Consider the following 24,751-nt stretch of genomic DNA (forward strand, 5'->3'; position numbering starts at 1 on the left):
AAATAAATAGTTTATGCAATAAAAATAGAGACAACGATCAATGAGTGGTTTGTGCAGTTTCCTTATCCGTCTGCACCAGCGTTGATGCCCTTCCTCTGTGAGCCCACGCAGGCACTGAACCGAGTGCATCGACGCAACTCAACCGAGTGCATCGCCGCATCGGGTCCGTGTGACCGAAAATTGGACGCCCCACAAAAGAATGCCGACGCGTGGGCACACAACACACCAAAGGAGCTGCCTTTCCTCTCTCCTGGGCATTCTGTGTTGATTGTTGCGAGCCGTAACTAGGGCCGGTCGGTAGGTGCCCCAAGGATAAGCCGCAACAAACACCAATGGCGCCGCCGCCGATCCTGCTTTCGCTGCTGCTGCCGCTCCTCGTCGTGGCCGCCGATGCCGTCACTCCGACGCTGAAGCCGCCGTCTATCCTCGTGGCGGCTGGGGATGACGACGCTGCCCCAGTCCCGACGCCGTGGCCGGAGCAGTTCCACGCGGTGATGTTCACCAACCTGACCGAGAGCGGCGGCCAGCTGCAGGTCATCGACCTCTACTACGACTGGCCCCGCGGCCGCAACCTCAACCTCATCCGCAACCAGCTCTCCGGCGACCCCAAGTACGACGTCGAGTGGACCAACGGCACCTCCTATATCTTCGACTCCGCCTCCTGCCGCACCATACGGTTCCCCGTCGGCATCCTGCCCCCGAACTGGCTCCACGGCGCCGTCTACCTCGGCCGCGAGAGCACGGACGGCTTCGACTGCCATGTCTGGACCAAGGTCGACTTCATCTGGTACTACGAGGACGTCGTCACCCACCGACCCGTCCGCTGGAACTTCTTCACTGGTATGCGCCCACTGATCCGTCCTTCCTTGATGCGGCATTGCGATTTCGCCGCTGCCCCAGATTCCTCTCTTTTCACGGCGGTGCGACGATTGATGTGGTGATTAGTAGGATAGGACATCAGTCTGCAGTCTGTACATTCTTTAAATCTTGCGCAGCCGTCAAATAATTTATTTTGAATCTCTCTGATTAATCTCGTTTCATGTTGACTGCTGAGAGAAGGCGACGATGGTACCTGCGGTTTCCACAGAATTCAGTTCATACCTTACAAATATGTACTACTATGCATTATGCAGGAATGCAGTCTAAAGTCTGAACCTCTTCATCTGTTCAGCAATTCAGTTTCCTTGATGTTGTGATACTACTGTTTCCCAGGGATGCAGCAGCATGTGATGAGCTTCGAGGTGGGCGGAGTCCTAGAGGACTCCCACTGGCAGGCACCTGCGCACTGTTTCGCTGACGGCGCCGCCACCGCCGCAAGAACTGATGACGAGGCCAATGTGATGAGCAGCCTCCTCAGGTTCGCGGGGATGCCGGCATCAGCAGCGGCGGTGTGATTAAACTTGTAAGCCATATGTCTTGGATCCTACTGTAATATGTGTCGTGTGAGCTTCTGTAATAAGACCTTAGCAACTTCTCACAGCCTCGTGATGACGCCTTGTTGGTTGAAAATGTTTATAAAGAATATTCACATCTGAAGAAACAAATGGTGTTGCTCCGACCGTGAATGCTGAATCGAGCTATGTCTTGTTAGTAGAGAAAGGAAAGTGAGTTGAGCTGCATTCATGGCCTGTGATTCACATGATCAGTTTATGACAACAGTGACTGGCAATGCTTAATAAGTTGCTGATCGCCTGTTGTCCATGAAGTAGGAAGGATTCAGAGAGACACATCCATGTGCTGCTCCATGACAGAGAAGAACAGGAGCACGCACCATACAAACCGTGAAATTTCATCACCAGAAACTGATTTAGAGCACAGTCGGTCCTCACGATCATACACATAATCTTAATTAAACCAATGAAAGACGGAAATCCAAACGAAACAGTATCAAAGTATATTCAGCTTCTGTCATGAAATGATGTAACCCAATATTGTGTATAGAGATTTACAGACGTCAAGACCGTAGCATTCACGCAGTTGGTTATCAGCAAGACATTCAACATGAAACAGATTCTAGCTGCGCAAATATAAATGCAGTGCATGAACACAAACAAGTTACAGGAGATACTGCATGCCATGTTTCACCGGCCCATAAGCGCGACACGATCCTTCTGGATGACCTGAGCTAGGTTGAGATCAAAGAGCTCACACCGGATAGGCATCTCCATCTCGTAGAACGGGTTCTTCAACACAAACTCTGTGTACAGCTCGTATATCGTCTTCAGCAGGATCTCCATGTTTTGAGCTCCTGTTTCGCATACAACGAAAAATTTCGTCCCTGAAGCATGCCACGCAGTATCAGTAACTAGGTAGTGCCAAAGCAATAACATGATGAAGCAGTATAGTACTTAAAAGAGTTAAAGCACGTCGTCCACCAAGCAAATGGCTACCAGTCCAAGGCATTGCAAGATCTATTGCTGATATAGCAAATAAAAGAGCAACATAATTCTAATTCATTAAAATCAGTCAAACTCATTATGCAGGTTTTGTGCGAACATAGCTTTTAACAGATAAAGAGCAAAATGGAGGCTGCAGAAGAATAGGAATTTCCTTTTAACATAGTTTGCTTAAAGACCTGACCTGTTAGGAAACAACTAAATTAGAACATAAGAGATACTTTTAAATTACTTTGCTTAAAGACCTGACTTGTTCGAAAACAACTACATTAGAACATAAGGGATACTTACTGCAACTTTGCCATCCTTTAGTCTTTACTAAAAATAAATAGAACAGCTGAAAATCAGACTAATGTTAACAGCAGCCACGCCACAACCATATGCTTTGGTGCTAAAAAGTACATTATCATTAGATCACATTCTGAACATCCAGAACAAGTAACCACATTTATGTTAAGTTTAAGGAGACTATTGTACACTAACAGGTGGAAAGCAAAACCACAGCTTGTAACACTTAACTTGCAAATAACCACCAATTAAAATGTAATCTACTCCAACCCAAAAATGCATAAACCAAGTAAGTGTGCAGAGAGAATTTCTCAAGCAGACCTGTAAGGGATTGGAAGCAATGAAGGTCAAAGTTATTGGCTTGAAGGAGGTCAATGCCAGTACAGCCAGTGGTAGGGGACAATTGCTGGGAGATAGCATGCATTGAGTGCCAGAGACTTGCAAGGCGTAGACTGTCGTTGGTGTCCATTCTCCCTGCTGAGCCATAGTCCTGGGAAGACGGACATGTTGTTGCCGACTCACCTCCTCGCACATCACCTGACCTGTTAGGAAACAACTAAATTAGAACATAAGAGATACTTTTAAATTACTTTGCTTAAAGACCTGACTTGTTCGAAAACAACTACATTAGAACATAAGGGATACTTACTGCAACTTTGCCATCCTTTAGTCTTTACTAAAAATAAATAGAACAGCTGAAAATCAGACTAATGTTAACAGCAGCCACGCCACAACCATATGCTTTGGTGCTAAAAAGTACATTATCATTAGATCACATTCTGAACATCCAGAACAAGTAACCACATTTATGTTAAGTTTAAGGAGACTATTGTACACTAACAGGTGGAAAGCAAAACCACAGCTTGTAACACTTAACTTGCAAATAACCACCAATTAAAATGTAATCTACTCCAACCCAAAAATGCATAAACCAAGTAAGTGTGCAGAGAGAATTTCTCAAGCAGACCTGTAAGGGATTGGAAGCAATGAAGGTCAAAGTTATTGGCTTGAAGGAGGTCAATGCCAGTACAGCCAGTGGTAGGGGACAATTGCTGGGAGATAGCATGCATTGAGTGCCAGAGACTTGCAAGGCGTAGACTGTCGTTGGTGTCCATTCTCCCTGCTGAGCCATAGTCCTGGGAAGATGTACATGTTGTTTAGACTCCATTTCTACAAGGCAGGGAAGCAAGAGGAGTACATGAAGATACCTTGTAATAAATCAGGCCACCAGACTTATTGATGATGAAAAGACTGTAGATTGCAACTGTCCCCATAGCAACAAGAAGGCAGAGCGGAGGTAGCAGCTAACCTGTATCATATGAAGAGATATACATCAGAGACGACAGGATGAATAATAGATTGGTGCTTGCAAGAATACAACTAACTATGTGACTCAAATTATTTGGAGTGACAAAATGTTCATATGATCCTTTAATTTGGATGTCAAAATGATATAAAAGGGTCATTTGATAAAATGCCCACATTGCTTTGGCAAGTGCCCTAAGAGGACTAAGAATTTTGGCATTTCTAAAATGACCTATTTTATTTTGTCCATTTGATAAAATGCCATATTTACATACTTCGCTGGTATCTTCTCATCTAACCTCACACGGTCACACCTACAATGACTGTTTGCCTCTTCCCTTTGGATCGAATGGGCACATTGTAGCTGCTCGACCTCTCCCTTGCCCTCCCTCCCTCCCCAAGTGAGACATGATCATGTTTGGTTCAAAAAATGCATGTAAGTATGTCGCGTAAATGTAATCACATTGCACTGGGCAGTAAACGTTACAGACAGAATCCAAGTCTTGTTTGGTTCAAAAATTGTATCATAGGTAAGTATTATGCAAAAAAAAAAAAAAAAACTACCCCAACTTGCTTGGGAAAAAGGCTTTCATGTTGCTTTTGTTTTTGTTGCACTACATATCTTTTGTCCTACTCTTCTTTCCCTGGGCATGGGGTATTTAAAAAGAAAAAAAAGGGAGAAAGGGTTAATTCGTTCATTATAGCCATTTCCTTAACAAGTGAACATACTCTGGATCAGAATCTGAAGAAAGTACTACTTGATAATTTCCACTAATTTCAACAGAGAGACTTCCGCAAGGCCCTAAGTCATGGATTGAAAAGTCTGAAAACGGCAGATATTGTAAACAAAACCCAAATCATCGGATCACAAGTTGATAATCTGAATCCAGGTTTGGCAGCAATTATACAAGAAAATCAACTGTCGTGAAGAACTCAATCACCCGAATTAGCACATGGGTTCGGCCGTTTGGGAGTAGTTGCTTCGGAATAGAGCATAAATTATTTGCTTGTATCCAAATTGCTCCTCCTCCCCCGCTGTCTCCAGGATCTACCAGGCTGGGATGGAATAGTGGAATGTAAAGAGGACAGACTCCCTGGGAAAGAAAGAAGAGTAGAGAAGCTCGAGGCCGCACCGCCGGAGGTTATGTTGGTTGGGAAGGAGAGATCTAGGGGAGTAGGGTTGCACGAGATCGGGGCGATTCCGAAGGATCACCGGAGCCTCAGCTGTACCGTTTCCCCGTCATACAGGATTTGGTTTGCAAATCAGTTTACTGCCGGCCTGGGATCTGAAACCCTGTAATGACATTACTGCCCAACCGAACCAAGCATAATCTTCCTCTATTTGGTGGCACTGTAATCTCACCGCGTTACAAAATCATGAACCAAGCGCGTTCCTAGGGTTATAGGAGGGAGAAAATCGGAGACGGAGGCTCACCTTGAGTTGCCGGTACACGGGTGCTACCGCCGTCCTTGGTCGCCGCCGGCGTCGCGCTTGAGGCTCCCCTTGCTATCGAGTGCGGGCAGAGATAGGCACGGAGAGGGGCAGACAGTGACGATGGACGAACGGAGGGGTGGGTCGGATCGGAGCTTCGGGGAGAGCAGCGTTGGGGATGGAGAGCACAGAGAAAGGACGGGGCGCTGGGGAAGGAGAAGGAGCCTAGAGTTGTGGGGGGAGATGGATTCCGATGGCTCAGATCTAACGCTGGTATGACCAGCGGTGAATGGAGGGTGTGGATTCGACTGTATCATCAGACAGAAACAAATTGTTGTGATGCCGTAGATTTAGATCCACAAAAATCACCAAACTAGCATCTCTAACTTTTTTTTTTTTTTTGACTACGTACGCGCCGAAGGCATACGTTACTTCTATTCATACGGTAAGGAAATACAGTACAGAGCAGTACAAATACGCATAAACCAAAGAGGATACAGGCCAACCAGGTGACACCACCTATCTACGGAGAAGAATCCAGTGAACCCTAGTCCTCCGTCTTCGCCGCATCCGCCGCCGCCGCACCGCGCACATCCGACCACCGTCGCCGGAGGGAGGAAACCGCACGGAGAAGCTGCATCCCTGGAGCAGAAGAGGCCCCTAGCACACAGGCGTTGAAGATCCGCAATGTCCACCAGCTCCATGAAGCTGGATCTTGACCCGAAAAGAACATAGGCCGGAGGCACGCTCCCAACCTTCTTCAGCTCTGGATCCGTGGCAAACGCCAAGCCGCCGCACAGCCGACAGCCAGATCCCTTTCCCATCTTCCGCAAACCAACCCAGCCGCCAGACCCCTCCATCCTCCACACACATACCTCAGCAGCTCCGCGTCGTCGTTGGAGGGGACGACGCCGCGTCGACAGAAGAGCTCGAGGACGGCATCTCCACCACGCGTGCCCCGCATCGTCGCCATGCCGATCGCGCAGGAGAACTCCCATAGATCCGCCGCAACCGCGAAGAACGGAGACGGGAGAGGGCCGAATCCAGGAAGACCAAAAAGCCGGACCCGCCGATGCCGCCCCCTCGCAGATGCCGCCGCCGGCACCAAGCCATACCCTATTTACAGCCGAACGCACAGATCCGGGGTTCCCCCACCCGTCCGTCGCCGCAGCGGACGGAGAAGGAGAGGGGAACCGACGGCGGCGCCGGAGAAACGGGGAAGAAAACACATTTGCCCTCTCGGTCGCCTCTCTCTACTGTTGCTGGAGAAAAGGAAGAGGAGAGGAGCACTTGAGGACCCCTATTCGGGTGCTCACTTGAAACTGGGATCGTAGCACCGCCCCTAAAAATATGTTGGCGCATCTCTAACTCTTTAGTTTAACATGAAGACTTTGTTTGTTCATTCCAGTTAGCATGCTCACGAGCTGTGAGAACCAACTTATAGCTGAATATTATTTAGGAGAGGAGTGGTACCTGGTTCATTAAAGCATCTTCAGCCGTTTCCCCGACGAGCCTGCCCGGCAGCTCTTTTTTTACATTTGGATGGTGTTATTTGGCCCAGCTGCGCTCTTGGCTTCTCGTTTTTTTCCCGGATTTGGCCTTTAATCCATCTGAAGAGCCCAGACCATCACTGGCCCCCCGGGTGCGCTCGGGGACCCCGGACGAGAGAAAAGCGGGGACGGGCCCGCTCTGTCGGCGAGAGAACACACGAACCCCACCACTTTCTCGACGCAAATCCCCCCTCCCATCTTGTTGCTCTGTCGCCACCAGCACCACCCCTCGCCAATCCGCCGGCCGCTTGCCTGAACTCCGTCGTCCCTCCACCCTCCACCCAGCAGCCTATATTCCTTCGCCTGTCGTGCCCTCTACCTATATTCCGCCGTCGGGAAACTCCCTCGCGTCGCGCCTCGTCGACATGCCTGGCAGGTGTTCGTCCAATTGCCTGGCTGGACATGGACTCCGACGAGGAGGAGGAGCAGATGTTCGCCGAGCTTTTTGAAGAAGAAATAGCAGCCGCCGCCCAAGATGAGGAGCACATGTTGATCCTAGCTTGCCTGTCCGGCTTGTACGCCGAGACGACCATTGGTCGCCGTGGTGCATCGGCACCAGGTCGCCGGAAGTGCAAGCCGTGACAGCGAATGGAGGGCTACTGCATGCTCTAAGCCGACTACTTCGCCGACGAACCATTCACGGTGAGGTTGTTTTTAGGCGTCGTTTCAGGATGAGCCGGAAGCTCTTCCTGAGAATTGTGTATGCCCTTCGAGAGTACGACTCCTATTTCAGATGCAAGTTCGATTGCACCGGCATGGCAGGGTTTTCCGCCCTCCAAAAGTGCACGGTGGCTATGCAGATGCTGGCATATGGAGCTCCTGGTGATTCTGCCGATGACTATCTTTGGATGACGGAGTCAACCGCCTTTGATTGTTTCTACCTGTTCTGCAGGGCGGTGATAGCAGTGTTCGGGGACATCTACTTGAGATCACCGACTGTCGAAGACACTGCTCAAATCCTCGCTGTCAATGAGCTCGAGGATTTCCAGGGATGCTTCCACTACTAGGAAAACCCTAATCAGTGGTGCACCACTATATGCTATCAGTGGCGCACTAGTGGTACGCCACTGCTAACATGTTAGTAGTGGCGCACTAGTGGTGCGCCATTGCTATCTGAAGTACCAATGGTGCACTGTCTGGTGCGCCATTTCTAACTCCTGTGGTGCGCCACTGTTGATGCAAAGGAGTGCGCCACTGTTGATCCCATGCAGTGTGCCACTGCTGTATACGGTTGGTGCGCCACTTCTGCTTTTTCTGGTGCACCACTGCTGGTCTGTAGAAGTGCATCACCAGGTACAGCAGTGCGCCACTGTTGTACCGGTGGTGCGCCACTGGTCTATTGTGATAGTGCGCCACTGATGGTTGCTTGGTGCGCCACTGCTAGTAATTCGATTTTTTTAAAAAAATATATATTTATGTTATTTGTACATGTTGTAATATATACAGTACAATATAATAGCACAATACAGGATATATAATGCATATAGATAACACCACAGTATATCAATACATAGTTCTTCACATTAGCCTTCAAATTCACAAGATTCCAAATATTAGACAAGTTACGAGGTTACAAGGTCATGAGCTAGGTTACAAGGTCGATCGTCTAAACTACCATCACATAGAAGAGAGCTACAGTCACTACGAGCATCATCCCGATGAAAGTGGTCTTCATCTGGTTCCTCCTCCGCTCCCTCCTCTCTCCTGCCAGATAGCGCGTGTATCTGTCTTTGGCCTCCGCTCTAGTGGTGTACCCTATGTAGTTGTTACCGCTAAAACGGTGAACCTGTCTCCGACACTCCTCCCAGTCGGCGTAGACTTCGGGAACCTTGCCCTTGTACACAACATACCACGGCATCTCTGCATATATGCACAAGCCAAAGACCTATTAGTGCACACTCATAGGTCTTTGCAATGAATAAGAGCAAACTCAAGTACGATCCAAGTAGTATGAACTTAATATTATATATGCCTCATACATTGTTGGTCGAAACAAAATATCAACATTTAGGGGCGGCATCAGTGAGACCAGGTAGGATGCACAAGAGATGGATACTTGTGCCATCACACCAGGCTCACTAGTGCCGCCCCCGAGTGTAGTGACCAAACATTCTAATCATCGGCATTCTAAAATACCAAAGCAAATGGAATGACAAGGCGAACTCAAATTAGAGCAAGGTATATGAACTAAATGGCATGCATACATTGTTTGTCGAAATAAATATTAGCATTCAGGGACGGCGTGTAACATCCCAAATTTTGAAAATAAGAAGAAAAGAAATTTCCTCTTTCCAAAAATGAGAACCAACAAAAACTTTTATTAAAGGAGGTACTATGCATAGTGCTCATGCTTGATCTTTGTGTTATTGCCATGATGATTGTTGGTATGCTTATCAAATGTTCCTAAAACCCTAAACCTTACTTTTCTTTTCACCCTCCAAGATCAAACCAAATAAAAAGAAATTAAATTAAAAAGAAAAGGCCTAGGTAAGCCTATGGCTATTCTTGCAAATAATCAATTATGCCATGATCTATCTTGTTTAGAGGGCTTGAAAAACATCAACAAACCCAACCTATCACCTACCAACTAAAATCAAGGGTGGAACAAAAATAAAACAAAAGTATGCATAGAGGCATATGTGGCACATAGCCATAATGACAAGTTTTGACCTATGCCCTCATACCTTACCCAAATGGTTTGAAACCTGTACCAAACTTAATCTAACACTAAATAAACCCTAGACCAGGCCTAAGTGAAGCAAAGAAAAAGAAAAGAAGAAGATAAGAAAAATGCAATTCATCACATACATGTGCTTATGGCCATTTTGCGAAACTTTTACCTAGGCCAATTTAGCTTGTGCCATTGGTTGGAGAATGTTACTAAACACTTATAAACACTTTTGGAATCAAAGAAACTCAAATCAAATCAAATTTGAATGCAAATTGTGCTCACATGCACTAATGGTCAAAACTGCCAATTTAATCTGATGCCTACTTTGAGCCTCTGTATTAAGAGATTTTTAAACTAAACAATATCAACTCTTTGCACCTCATCCAAGACCACATCAAGGTGAATAACTGGTCTCAAAACCACCCCTGCAAATTCTTTCCCAATTTCAAATTATGAACAAGCAAAGTAGCAACATTGAAACAAAAACAAGATCATACACATTTTGAATTTTTGCAAACCAACTCAATTTTGCACACCACCACCACCCTTGTGTGCCAAATATTATATGAATTAACTCCACCAAAATTAATTCCAAAATTTGAAAGTTTTCTTCTTGCGGCCATTATGTCGAACACTTGGTGGGCAGAGACCAAATAAAACATAATCCACTATTTCAAACAGGGTTTGGCCTAACTTTGTTTCCCCAAATGCTCATACATAGTGCCCTAGCCCCTCCTCTAGCCATGCCATGCCTTACTGCCCCCTCTGCCTCCACATTTTGGCAAGGGCATTGCCATGCCGGCCATGCCATGCACTCACTTTGCCACCCTACTCCCTCTCTCACCTCTGGCCTATCTAACCATGTCTAGTAGACAAGCCTCACTCTCCTAGTCACGCCTAAACTAGCCCTGGTCGGAGAGGAACGACACAGCGACCAGCACACGCCGTGCCCACAACATCCAGTGCATGCCAGGGTTGGCATGGGCGCCGCCCATGGGCACGCCAGGACACGCGCCGCCCCGTCGAATCACACCTCGCCTTGACCCCTGCATCCGCCTGGAGCATCGCCACACTACCAGGACCACGCCAGACAACCTCTTGCCCCCAACCGTGGCCCGCCGTCGCCGGAGAAGAAACCAGAACCCGCCACGGCCGCGCAGAACGTCGCATGCGCCCGACCGCGTTAGGCACCGCCCCGCCGCGCCATTACCGCCAGGAGGACCGCCAGGATGTGCTGAACAGCGCCGCGCCCTCTCCTACCCTGCTAGCACCCTGTAGACACGTCGCCAAGATCAACCTCGCCGCAACACCCTGCCTCCCTCGCCAGCTATAAAATGAGCACACCCCGGGACGATTTCTTCACACCAACGTGCTCTCCTCTCTTCATCTGCTCTCCTCAAACCCTCTCCCAACCACATTGTCGCCGGTAGCCGCTGATGTCTACGCACGCTTCTATTCCTGTAGACAGTGTTGGGCCTCCAAGAGCAGAGGTTTGTAGAACAGCAGCAAGTTTCCCTTAAGTGAATCACCCAAGGTTTATCGAACTCAGGGAGGTAGAGGTCAAAGATATCCCTATCAAGCAACCCCGCAATTAAGATACAAGAAGTCTCTTGTGTCCCCAACACACCTAATACACTTGTCAGATGTATAGGTGCACTAGTTCGGCGAAGAGATAGTGAAATACAAGTAATATGGATGATTATAAGTAGTAATTGCAATCTGAAATAAAAATGGTAGCAAGCAAACATGTAGCAGAACTTGTTGGAGACGATGTTTCAATGCTTAGAAACAAGGCCTAGGGATCATACTTTCACTAGTGGACACTCTCAACAATGATCACATAATTGAATAAATAAATGCTACTCTCAAACACTCTCTTGTTGGATAACAAACACCATTCATTGTGTAGGGCTGCAAAAGCACACCTCAAGCCGGAGTAAACAAGCTCCACAATGTCATAAAGAAATCACACACGATGCGCACACTGTCACCATCACACCGTGGAGAGTGAATCCGGAGTTCATATTAAAGTAACCTCTAGAGTGCATAATAGACACGAGTCTACATATTCAACTAGATTACAAAGCTCATGATCACATAAAGATCACACCATGGGAGAGAGAGATGAACCACATAGCTACCGGTAGAGCCCTCAGCCTCGGGGGAGAACTACTCCCTCCTCATCATGGGAGACAGCAACGGCGATGAAGATGGCGATGGAGTTGATGGAGATGGATTCCGGGGCACTTCCCCGTCCCAGCGGCGTGCCGGAACAGAGACTTTTGTCCCCCGAACTTGGCTTCGTGATGGCGGCGGCTACGTAACTTTTCGTGGAATATGACTGATGGTTTTAGGGTTTTCGCATCTGGGGCAATATATAGGCGGAAGGGCGGCCTCGGAGGAGTCCCGAGGGGCCCACCCCACATGGCGGCGTGGCCAGGGGTGGGGCCGCGCCCCCCTATGGTGTGGGAGCCCCTTGGCCCCCCTCTGGCCCCTCTCTGGCTCTCTGGGTCCGTCTCGGTAAAATATTGACTTCTGTCTTCGTGAGGTCCAATTCCAAGAATATTTCCTGTGTAGAATTTCTGAAACCAAAAAACATCAGAAAACAGGAACTGGCGCTTCGGCATCTTGTTAATAGGTTAGTCCCGGAAAATGCATGAAAATGATATAAAGTATGAATAAATCATGTAGGTATTGTCATAAAACTAGCATGGAACATAAGAAATTATAGATACGTTGGAGACGTATCAAGCATCCCCAAGCTTAGTTCCTACTCGCCCTCGAGTAGGTAAACGATAAAAAGAATAATTTCTGAAGTGACATGCTACCAACATGATCTTGATCAATACTATTGTAAAGCATATGAGATGAATGAAGTGACTCAAAGAAATGGTCATAGTTTACTAACAAATAGATAATGACTAAACAACTGAATCATATAGCAAAAGCTTTTCATGAATAGTACTTTCAAGACAAGCATCAAAAAGTCTTGCATAAGAGTTAACTCATAAAGCAATAGATTCTTAATAGAAGGTTTTGAAACAACACATAGGAAGATTTAAGTTTCAGCAGTTGCTTTCAACTTTCAACATTATATCTCATGGATAGTTGTCAACACAAAGTAATATGATGAGTGCAATAAGCAAGCATGTAAGAATCAATGCACACAGTTGACACAAGTGTTTGCTTCTAAGATAGAAAGAAGTAGGTAAACTGACTCAACATAAAGTAAAAGAAAGGCCCTTCGCAGAGGAAGCAGGGATTAAATCATGTGCTAGAGCTTTTCAAGTTTTGAAATCATAAAGAGAGCATAAAAGTAAAGTTTTGAGAGGTGTTTGTTGTTGTCAACGAATGGTAGTGGGCACTCCAACCCCCTTGTCAAATAGACTTTCAAAGAGCGGATCCCATGAAGGACGTTATCTCTACCAGCAAGGTAGATCATCCCTCTTCTCTTTTGTTTACACATGTATTTTAGTTTTATTTATGGATGACACTCCTCCCACCCTTTTTCTTTCGCAAGCCATGGCTAACTGAATCCTCAGGTGCCTTCCAACATTTCACATACCATGGAGGAGTGTCTATTTGCAAAATTAAGTTGCTTACTGATGAATCAGGGCAAAACATGTGAAGAGAATTATTAATGAAAGTTAATTAATTGGGGCTGGGAACCCCGTTGCCAGCTATTTTTGCAAAAAAATTGGATAAGAGGATGTGCCACTAGTCCATTGGTGAAAGTCTGCCCAAAACACCACATACTTCCTCATGAGCTATAAAATATTGACACAAATAAGGAGTAATAAAGTTTTGAATTGTTTAAAGGTAGCACATGAAGTATTTACTTGGAATGGCAGAAAAATACCACATAGTAGGTAGTTATGGTGGACACAAATGGCATAGGTTTTGGCTCAAAGTTTTGGATGCACGAGAAGCATTCCCTCTCAGTACAAGGCTTTGGCTAGCAAGATTGTTTGAAGCAAACACAAGTATAAACCGGTACAACAAAACTTACATAAGAACATATTGCAAGCATTATAAGACTCTACACTGTCTTCCTTGTTGCTCAAACACTTTTACCAGAAAATATCTAGACCTTAGAGAGTTGAATCATGCAAACCAAATTTCAACAAGCTCTACGGTAGTTCTCCACTAATAGGTTTAAACTACATGATGCAAGAGCTTAAACATGATCTACTTGAGAGCTCAAAACAATTGCCAAGCATCAAATTATTCAAGACAATATACCAACTACCACATGAAGCATTTTCTGTTTCCAACCAAATAGCAAGAAACTCTCAAAACAAATATAAGTGAAGTAAGAGAGTACTTTCTATAAAATAACTAATAGCTCTGAACAAGAGATACATGAAAACCAAGAGCTAGAAGCTACACGGTCGAAAGCCGAATACTCAACAAATATAAGTGAAGAATAGGAGTATTCAAATGAAAAAGCGGAGCGTGTCTCTCTCCCAAACAAGATAGATAGGATCCAATTTATACAGAGAACTAAGATAATAAAACGAAAATAAAAGCACACAGACGCTCCAAGTAAAGCACATAAGATGTGACGGAATTAAAATATAGTTTCACTAGAGGTGACCTGATAAGTTATTGATGAAGAAGGGGATGCCTTGGGCATCCCCAAGCTTAGACGCTTGAGTCTTCTTGAAATATGCAGGGATGAACTACGGGGGCATCCCCAAGCTTAGACTTTTCACTCTTCTTGATCATATTATATCATCCTCCTCTCTTGATCCTTGAAAACTTCCTTCACACCAAACTCAAAGCAATCTCATTAGAGGGTTAGTGCATAATAAAAAATTCACATGTTCAGCCGAGACACAATCATCCCCAACACTTCTGGACATTATCCAAGGTTACTGAAATTTAATGGAGCAAAGAAACCCACTCAAACACGGTAAAAGAGGCAATGTGAAATAAAAGGCAGAATCTGTCAAAACAGAACAGTCCGTAAAGACGAATTTTTTCGAGGCACTTAACATGCTCAGATGGAAAAGCTCCAGTTGAATGAAAGTTGCGTACATATCGGAGGATTACTCATGATTTTTTTCCAGATTTTACGATTTTTCTACAGAGAGAACAACTCAAATTCGTGACAGCTAAAAATATTTTCCTGCGCAGAAATCCAAATCTAGTATCAACTTTCTATCAAAGAATTTACTTGGCACAACAATGAAATAAACATGATAAGGAGAGGTTGCTACAGTAGTAAAAACTTCCAAGACACAACAAAACAGTAGCAAAATAAAAGCATGGGTTATCTCCCAAGAAGTGCTTTCTTTATAGCCATTAAGATGGGCTCAGTAATTTTAATGATGCTCGCAAGGAATAAGAGTTGAAGCAAAAGAGAGGATCAAAAGCAAATAAGAAACACTTTTAAGTCTAACCCACTTCCTATGAAAAGGAATCTTGTAAATAAACAAGTCATGTAAGCATAATGCAATAAGCATAAGAAAACAAGACAAGCGCAACTTCAAGATTTTCAGCAAAAAGAGAGGTGTTTTAGTAACATGAAAATCCCTACAACCATATTGTCCTCTCTCATAAAGATTTTCAGTAGCATCATGAACAAACTCAACAATATAACTATCACATGAAACATTCTTATCATGAGCTACATGCATAAAATTATTACTCTCCACATAAGCATAGTCATTACTATTAATTGTAGTGGGAGCAAATTCAATAAAATAGCTATCATTATTATTCTCATCACCGTAATCATCATATATAGGAGGCATATTGTAATCATAATTAATTTTCTCCTCAATAGTAGGTGGACTGAAAATATGATAGTCATCATTGTAATCATCATATATAGGAGTGATACGTCTCCAACGTACCTATAATTTCTGATGTTTCATGCTTGTTTTATGACAATACTTACATGTTTTGCTTGCACTTTATAATGTTTTTATGCATTTTCCGGAACTAACCTATTAACGAGATGCCGAAGTGCCAGTTCCTGTTTTCTGCTGTTTTTGGTTCCAGAAAGGCTGTTCGGGCAATATTCTCGGAATTGACGAAACTCCAGAAAGACTCCAGGGGCGCCGCCACCATCGCAAAACTCCATTTCGGGGGACAGAAGTCTCTGTTCCGGCACCCTGCCGGGACGGGGAAGTGCCCCCGGAAGCCATCTCCATCAACGCCACCGCCTCCATCATGCTCCGCGAGTAGTCCCCCCATGGACTACGGGTTCTAGCTGTAGCTAGTTGGTATTCTCTCCCCCATGTACTTCAATACAATGATCTCATGAGCTGCCTTACATGATTGAGATTCATCTGATGTAATCGGTGTTGTGTTTGTCGGGATCCGATGGATTGTTACATTATGATTGTCTATCTTCAAAGTTTATGAAGTTATTGTTGCTGCAATCTTGTTATGCTTAATGCTTGTCACTAGGGCCCGAGTGGCATGATCTTAGATTTAAGCTCTATGCTTATTGCTTAGATTGTATCTACAAGTTGTTTGCACATGTCTATGTCCGGAACCAAAGGCCCCAAAGTGACAGAAATTGGGACAAGCTGGAGGGGAAGGCTTAGATATGAGGATCACATGTTTTCACGGAGTGTTAATGCTTTGCTCCGGTGCTCTATTAAAAGGAGTGCCTTAATTTCCAGTAGATTCCCTAGAGGCCCGGCTGCCACCGGCTGGTAGGACAAAAGATGTTGTACAAGTTTCTCATTGCGAGCACGTATGACTATATATGGAAAACATGCCTACATGATTAATGATCTTGATGTTCTGTCTTAATGCTATTTCAATCCTATCAATTGCCCAACTGTAATTTGTTCACCCAACACTTGTTATTGGAGAGTTACCACTAGTGTAGATAGCTGGGAACCCCGGTCCATCTCTCATCATCGTATACTCGTTCTACATGACATTGGAAGTAGTATCAACTATTTTCTCGGTGCCATTGCTCTCATATTACTCGCTACTGCTTGCTGTGTTACTGTTACTATTGCTCTCATATCATCGCTACTTTCACATCACCCCTGTTGCTAGTGCTTTTCCAGGTGCAGCTGAATTGACAACTCAGTTGTTAAGGCTTATAAGTATTCTTTACCTCCCCTAGCGTCGAATCAATAAATTTGGGTTTTACTTCCCTCGAAGACTGTTGCGATCCCCTATACTTGTGGGTTATCAAGACTATTTTCTAGCGCCGTTGCCTGGGAGGCATAGCTCTACTCATAAGTTCACCTGGGGAGTACACTCTACTCTCTCTCTATTTTATTTTGTTTTGCTTAGTTTACTTTTGTCTAGTTTATTTGTGCTTAGTTTATTTCTGTCTAGTATTATTTTTCTTAGTTTACTTTTGCTTAGTTTCTTTTTGTCTTATTTTATTTTTCCTATATACCCAAAAATCCATAAAAATTTGAAAAACCGAAAAATTAAAAACTGCTATTATGGGAGAACCTACAACCTATTTGGAGCTTATTGAATTATATAATAATTATAGAGAATCAAGAACGGGTAAAGTTATTAGTGCTGTGATAGAAAAACTGAATACAATTGCTAAAATCTTGCTTAAACGCCATGATATAAACTGTTGCTCTAAACAGGATACTAAACATCTTAAATTTCAATGTGGCTTTAGTGAGGAAGTTTTAATTAAGAACTATAATTGGAATAGCTATATTCATTTTGGGTTCGTAGAGGTAGAACAATTTGTCTTATTTATGGGAGCCTCTGAGATTGAATCCTTCATTGCTAGAAATTATGAAACTTGTGTTGTTTGTAAGGACCTTAAAGATTTTGTCTCTTCTATCCTTAATTTTTGCATAGAAAGCTACAGTGATAATCCTTATATCATTGATTATAAAGAGAGACTCATTAATGCACAAGAATGCACTCACAATTTGCAGGAACCAGTGGAAGAAGAAATTGATGAACCTGAAATCTCATTGGATGAAAAAGAAGAGGAGAGTGATGAACAAAAGGAGGAAGAATGGATTAGCTACCCATGCCAACCTTCTAATGAGAGTAACTCTTTATCTCTTACACTATTTGATTGTCCTCCATGCTTACCAAAAGAGGATGAATGTTATGTTCCTGTGGATTCTCTTGAAATAGTACCTATGAGTAAAACTTGTGAGAATAATTATGCTACTGTTATTTATGATAATCCATGCTACTTTGATAAATCTTATGATAATGCTTTGTTTGTGCCTGATGTCGAAATGCATGGTACTAAATAGTTTTGCTTGGCAAATGTTTATGATAAATCTCTAGATGATGGTCCTATGTTACTTGATAATATTAATTGTACTACTAATGAAAATGGGATTGGAGAGTTCTTGACTTTATCTATGAGTCCCATATCTTTTGAGATTGATCAATCATCTTGTTACATTATTGATAAAAGTGGGTTTGGAAGTTTTAATCCTACTATTTCTGAGCTTGATAAAAATTATGTGTTTGTGAATCATGAAAAGCATGATGTATGTGATAGTTATGTTGTTGAGTTTGTTCATGAAGCTACTGAAAATTATTATGAGAGAGGAAAATATGGTTGTAGAAATTTGCATGGTACTAAAACACCTCTCTATACGCTGAAAATTTTGAAGTTACTCTTGTTTTATCTTCTTATGCTTGTCACTTTGTTCTTCATGAATTTATTTGTGTACAAGATTCCTATGCATAGGAAGTGGGTTAGACTTAAATGTGTTTTGAATTTGCTTCTTGATGCTCTCTTTTGCTTCAACTCTTATTTCTTGCGAGTGCATCATTAAAACTGCTGAGCCCATCTTAATGGCTATAAAGAAAGCACTTCTTGGGAGATAACCCATGTGTTTATTTTGCTACTGTTTTGTTGTGTTTTGGAAGTTGTTACTACTGTAGCAACCTCTCCTTATCTTTATTTTATTGCAATGTTGTGCCAAGTAAAGTCTCTAATAGAAGGGTGATGCTAGATTTGGATTTCTGCGCAGAAACAGATTTCTTTCTGTCACGAATCTGGGTATGATTCTATGTAGGTAACTCAGAAAAATTTGCCAATTTACGTGCGTGATCCTCAGATATGTACGCAACTTTCATTAGTTTTGAGTTTTCTGATTTGAGTAACGGAAGTACCTCTTAAAAATTCGTGTTTACTGGCTGTTCTGTTTTGACAGATTCTGTCTCTATTTTTTGCATTGTCTCTTGTGGACTTTAAGTGAGGCTTTCTAGACGTGGAGAGCTGTAGCTAATGTTTTATTGAGTTCTTGCAATGTGTCACTATGGGGCCAAGGTGGATTAAAGTTTTTTGAGTACTAACCCGTCTAATGAAGTTTATGAGAAGTTTGGTGTGAAGGAAGTTTTCAAGGGTCAAGAGAGGAGGATGATATATGATCAAGAAGAGTGAAAAGCCTAAGCTTGGGGATGCCCCCGTGGTTCATCCCTGCATATTTCAAGAAGGCTCAAGCGTCTAAGCTTGGGGACGCCCAAGGCATCCCCTTATTCATCAACTTATCAGGTTCTTCTATTGAAACTATATTTTTATTCGGTCACATCTTATGTTCTTCACTTGGAGCGTCTGTGTGTTTTTATTTTCGTTTTGTTTGAATAAGATTGGATCCTAGCAATCCTTGTGTGGGAGAGATACACGCTCCGCTTTTTCATATGAACACTTGTGTTCTTCGTTTATTTTTAATGTTCAATGATAAAAGTTGGAAGCTATTGCACTTATTGATATTTGGTTGGAAACAAAAAATGCCTCATATTGTCTTGGATAATTTGATACTTGGCAATTGTTTTGAGCTCTCAAGTAGATCATGATTAAGCTCTTGCATCATGTAGTTTAAACCTATTAGTGGAGAAATACCGTAGAGCTTGTTGAAATTGGTTTGCATGATTGGTCTCTCTAAGGTCTAGATATTTTCTGGTAACTGTGTTTGAGCAACAAGGAAGACAGTGTAGAGTTTTATAATGCTTGCAACATGTTCTTATGTAAGTTTTGCTGTACAAGTTCATACTTGTGTTTGCTTGAAACAACCTTGCTAGCCAAAGCCTTGTACTGAGAGGAAATGCTTCTCGTGCATCCAAAACCTTGAGCCAAAACCTATGCCATGTGTGTCCACCATACCTACCTACTATGTGGTATTTTCTGCCATTCCAAGTAAATACTTCATGTGCTACCTTTAAACAATTCAAAACTTTATTATCTCCTATTTGTGTCAATGTTTTATAGCTCATGAGGAAGTATGTGGTGTTTTATCTTTCAATCTTGTTGAGCAGCTTTCACCAATGGACTAGTGGCTTCATTCGCTTATCCAATAATTTTGCAAAAAGAGCTGGCGCGGGGTTCCCAGCCCCCAATTAATCAACCTTCATTAATAATTCTCTTCACATGTTTTGCTCTGATTCATCAGTAAGCAACTTAATTTTGCAAATAGACACTCCTTCATGGTATGTGAATGTTGGAAGGCACCCGAGGATTCGGTTAGCCATGGCTTGTGTAAGCAAAAGGTTGGGAGGAGTGTCAACCATCAATAATGAAACTAAAGTACATGTGTAAACAAAAGAGAAGAGGGATGATCTACCTTGCTGGTAGAGATAACGTCCTTCATGGGAGCCGCTCTTTGAAAGTCTGTTTGGCAAGGGGGTTAGAGTGCCCACTACCATTCGTTGACAACAACAAACACCTCTCAAAACTTTACTTTTATGCTCTCTATATGATTTCAAAACTTAAAAAGCTCTAGCACATGATTTAATCCCTCGCTTCCTCTCGCGAAGAGCCTTTCTTTTACTTTATGTTGAGTCAGTTTACCTACTTCCTTCCATCTTAGAAGCAAACACTTGTGTCAACTCTGCATTGATTCTTACATACTTGCTTATTTGCATTCATCATACTACTTTATGTTGACAATTATCCATGAGATATGTATGTTGAAAGTTGAAAGCAATTGCTGAAACTTAAATCTTCCTCTGTGTTGCTTCAATGCCTTTACTTTGAATTTATTGCTTTATGAGTTAACTCTTGTGCAAGACTTTTGATGCTTGTCTTGAAAGTACTATTCATGAAAAGTTTTGCTATATGTCATCTATTTGTTAGCAACTATAGATCATTGCCTCGAGTCATTGCATTCATCTCATATGCTTTATAATAGTATGATCAAGGTTATGTAAGTAGCATGTCACTACAGAAATTACTCTTTTTATCGTTTACCTACTCGAGGGCGAGCAGGAACTAAGCTTGGGGATGCTGATACGTCTCCAACGTACCTATAATTTCTGATGTTCCATGCTTGTTTTATGACAATACTTACATGTTTTGCTTGCACTTTATAATGTTTTTATGAATTTTCCGGAACTAACCTATTAACGAGATGCCGAGTGCCGCTCTCGTTTTCTGCTGTTTTTGGTTCCAGAAAGGCTGTTCGGGCAATATTCTCGGAATTGACGAAACTCCAGAAAGACTCCAGGGGCGCCGCCACCATCGCGAAACTCCGTTTCGGGGACAGAAGTCTCTGTTCCGGCACCCTGCCGGGACGGGGAAGTGCCCCTGGAAGCCATCTCCATCAACGCCACCGCCTCCATCATGCTCCGTGAGTAGTTCCCCCATGGACTACGGGTTCTAGCTGTAGCTAGTTGGTATTCTCTCCCCCATGTACTTCAATACAATGATCTCATGAATGCCTTACATGATTGAGATTCATCTGATGTAATCGGTGTTGTGTTTGTCGGGATCCGATGGATTGTTACATTATGATTGTCTATCTACAAAGTTTATGAAGTTATTGTTGCTGCAATCTTGTTATGCTTAATGCTTGTCACTAGGGCCCGAGTGGCATGATCTTAGATTTAAGCTCTATACTTATTGCTTAGATTGTATCTACAAGTTGTTTGCACATGTCTATGTTCGGAACCAAAGGCCCAAAGTGACAGAAATTGGGACAACTGGAGGGGAAGGCTTAGATATGAGGATCACATGTTTTCACAGAGTGTTAATGCTTTGCTCCGGTGCTCTATTAAAAGGAGTGCCTTAATTTCCAGTAGATTCCCTAGAGGCCCGGCTGCCACCGGCTGGTAGGACAAAAGATGTTGTACAAGTTTCTCATTGCGAGCACGTATGACTATATATGGAAAACATGCCTACATGATTAATGATCTTGATGTTCTGTCTTAATGCTATTTCGATCCTATCAATTGCCCAACTGTAATTTGTTCACCCAACACTTGTTATTGGAGAGTTACCACTAGTGTAGATAGCTGGGAACCCCGGTCCATCTCTCATCATCGTATACTCGTTCTACATGTCATTGGAAGTAGTATCAACTATTTTCTGGTGCCATTGCTCTCATATTACTGCTACTGCTGCTGTGTTACTGTTACTATTGCTCTCATATCACTGCTACTTTCACATCACCCCTGTTGCTAGTGCTTTTCCAGGTGCAGCTGAATTGACAACTCAGTTGTTAAGGCTTATAAGTATTCTTTACCTCCCCTTGTGTCGAATCAATAAATTTGGGTTTTACTTCCCTCGAAGACTGTTGCGATCCCCTATACTTGTGGGTTATCAAGGAGGTATAGTATCATCAAAGTAAATTTTCTCCTCCATGCTCGGGGGACTAAAAATATCATGCTCATCAAAACCAGCTTCCCCAAGCTTAGAATTTTCCATAGCATTAGCAACAATGGTGTTCAAAGCATTCATACTAATAACATTGCCATTAGCATGCATATAAAGTTCCATAGGTTTTTTAACTTTCTCTTCAAACACCTCATGTCCTAACTCAAGATAAATACTATAAAGATCTCTAATATTTTTGTTGTTTTCCATTAAGCCTAACTAGTGAAAATAAAAACAAGAAACAAAAAGATGCAATTGCAGAATCTAAAGGAAATAGCTTCGAGCACTCACACACCGGCAACAAGTGCTAGGAAATAGCTTAGTAGTCTGAGGATGTGAATACCTTTTACCTTACCTCCCCGGCAACATCGCCGTAAAATAGCTTGATGTCTACGCACGCTTCTATTCCTCGTAGACAAGTGTTGGGCCTCCAAGAGCAGAGGTTTGTAGAACAGCAGCAAGTTTCCCTTAAGTGAATCACCCAAGGTTTATCGAACTCAGGTCAAAGATATCCCTCTCAAGCAACCCTGCAATTAAGATACAAGAAGTCTCTTGTGTCCTCAACACACCTATACAGTTGTCAGATGTATAGGTGCACTAGTTCGGCGAAGAGATAGTGAAATACAAGTAATATGGATGATTATAAGTAGTAATTGCAATCTGAAATAAAAATGGCAGCAAGCAAAGATGTAGCAGAACTTGTTGGAAACGGTGTTTCAATGCTTAGAAATAAGGCCTAGTGATCATACTTTCACTAGTGGACACTCTCAACAATGATCACATAATTGAATAAATAAATGCTACTCTCAAACACTCTCTTGTTGGATAACAAACACCATTCATTGTGTAGGGCTGCAAAAGCACACCTCAAGCCGGAGTAAACAAGCTCCACAACGTCATAAAGGAATCACACACGATGCGCACACTGTCACCATCACACCGTGGAGAGTGAATCCGGAGTTCATATTAAAGTAACCTCTAGAGTGCATAATATACACGAGTAACATCTACATATTCAACTAGATTACAAAGCTCATGATCACATAAAGATCACACCATGGGAGAGAGAGATGAACCACATAGCTACCGAGTAGAGCCCTCAGCTCTGGGGAGAACTACTCCCTCCTCATCATGGGAGACAAGCAACGGCGATGAAGATGGCGATGGAGTCGATGGAGATGGATTCCGGGGGCACTTCCCCGTCCCGGCGGCGTGCCGGAACAGAGACTTCTGTCCCCCGAACTTGGCTTCGCGATGGCGGCGGCTACGTAACTTTTCGTGGAATATGACTTATGGTTTTAGGGTTTTCGCATCTGGGGCAATATATAGGCGGAAGGGCGGCCTCGGAGGAGTCCCGAGGGGCCCACCCCACATGGCGGCGCGGCCAGGGGTGGGGCCGCGCCCCCCTATGGTGTGGGAGCCCCTTGGCCCCCCTCTGGCCCCTCTCTGGCTCTCTGGGTCCGTCTCGGTAAAATATTGACTTCTGTCTTCGTGGGGTCCAATTCCGAGAATATTTCCTGTGTAGAATGTCTGAAACCAAAAACAGCAGAAAACAGGAACTGGCGCTTCGGCTCTTGTTAATAGGTTAGTCCCGGAAAATGCATAAAAATGATATAAAGTATGAATAAATCATGTAGGTATTGTCATAAAACTAGCATGGAACATAAGAAATTATAGATACGTTGGAGATGTATCAGCCGCTCAATTGCACGCTGAAGTCCGTGGAACTGCCGCAGATCAAGCTGACGAATTCGGCCACCTCAAGCGCACCACGACCACCGCTGACCTCGCCGTCGACTCCTCGTTCGTCTGCGACCCTCCTCGATCCTCGCCGGAGCTCCGGTAAGCCGCCGACCCCCTATGCTCGCCGCGGCCAGGGAAGGATCTCGTCGACGACGACGATGAACCTACGCCGTTGGATTGGCCTCTAATCGTGCGTGCCACGTTGCTAGGTACCGATTCGGGTTTTAAGAGGAACTGACGAGTAGGCCCCACCTTGTAAGGCGGCCCGCTGAGCGCCAGAGCGAAGATGGGCCGGCCCATTTCCTTTCCCGCGCGAGCCCAATCATTTGAATTCAGATATTGGATTTAAATGAAATTGCTTGCAGATGCCTTATTCAAAATCAAATAGAATCAATTCTACTCAACCAAATTTGATGAAGTTTATATTGTTGGAAAGCTTATGAAAAGCTCTAACCAACCACATTGGATTCAACCCTATATCTGTCATAGAAATAATGTAATAAAAATAACAAGGCAGGGACTTTTCAGATTTCAAACAATTATTAAAATTCAACCATAAGTGATTTTGAGTTGATCCCAACTCTCATAAATCACATTTCAATTTGTCTAATTGATTATGTAAAAACATGACATAGTTGTGTGCATGATCATGAGCTAGATTCAAATAATGACTATGTAGTCATTTTTAGCTCATTTAAATCATTTCAAACTTTAGGATTTTAAATCTATGAAGTGTAGCACCTCATTTAAATCATCTTCCCAAGTAGTGTGAAGTAATGTGATGACCCTTGTTGC

The 24,751-nt window shown here is 43.4% G+C and overlaps 2 protein-coding genes across 2 annotated transcripts; one reads left to right on the forward strand and one right to left on the reverse strand.

Moving 5' to 3' along the window:
- The first annotated feature begins 149 nt into the window (after positions 1-149).
- Positions 150-1,569, forward strand: LOC124666641 (uncharacterized protein At4g14100-like). Its single transcript, XM_047203980.1, has 2 exons — positions 150-840; positions 1,213-1,569. The coding sequence occupies exons 1-2, from the start codon at positions 333-335 to the stop codon at positions 1,392-1,394; spliced, it is 690 nt and encodes a 229-aa protein (XP_047059936.1). The 5' UTR covers positions 150-332; the 3' UTR covers positions 1,395-1,569.
- Positions 1,570-1,871: 302 nt separating this feature from the next.
- Positions 1,872-6,394, reverse strand: LOC124662962 (trafficking protein particle complex subunit 4-like). Its single transcript, XM_047200733.1, has 3 exons — positions 6,297-6,394; positions 3,006-3,226; positions 1,872-2,278 (listed from the first exon to the last, which is right to left on the reverse strand). Exons 1-3 carry the CDS (start codon positions 6,392-6,394, stop codon positions 2,082-2,084), a joined length of 516 nt encoding a protein of 171 aa, XP_047056689.1. The 3' UTR covers positions 1,872-2,081.
- Between the last annotated feature and the right edge of the window lie 18,357 nt (positions 6,395-24,751).

The sequence above is a fragment of the Lolium rigidum genome, chromosome 6 (genome assembly GCF_022539505.1).
Source record: "Lolium rigidum isolate FL_2022 chromosome 6, APGP_CSIRO_Lrig_0.1, whole genome shotgun sequence".
Taxonomy (NCBI): domain Eukaryota; kingdom Viridiplantae; phylum Streptophyta; class Magnoliopsida; order Poales; family Poaceae; genus Lolium; species Lolium rigidum.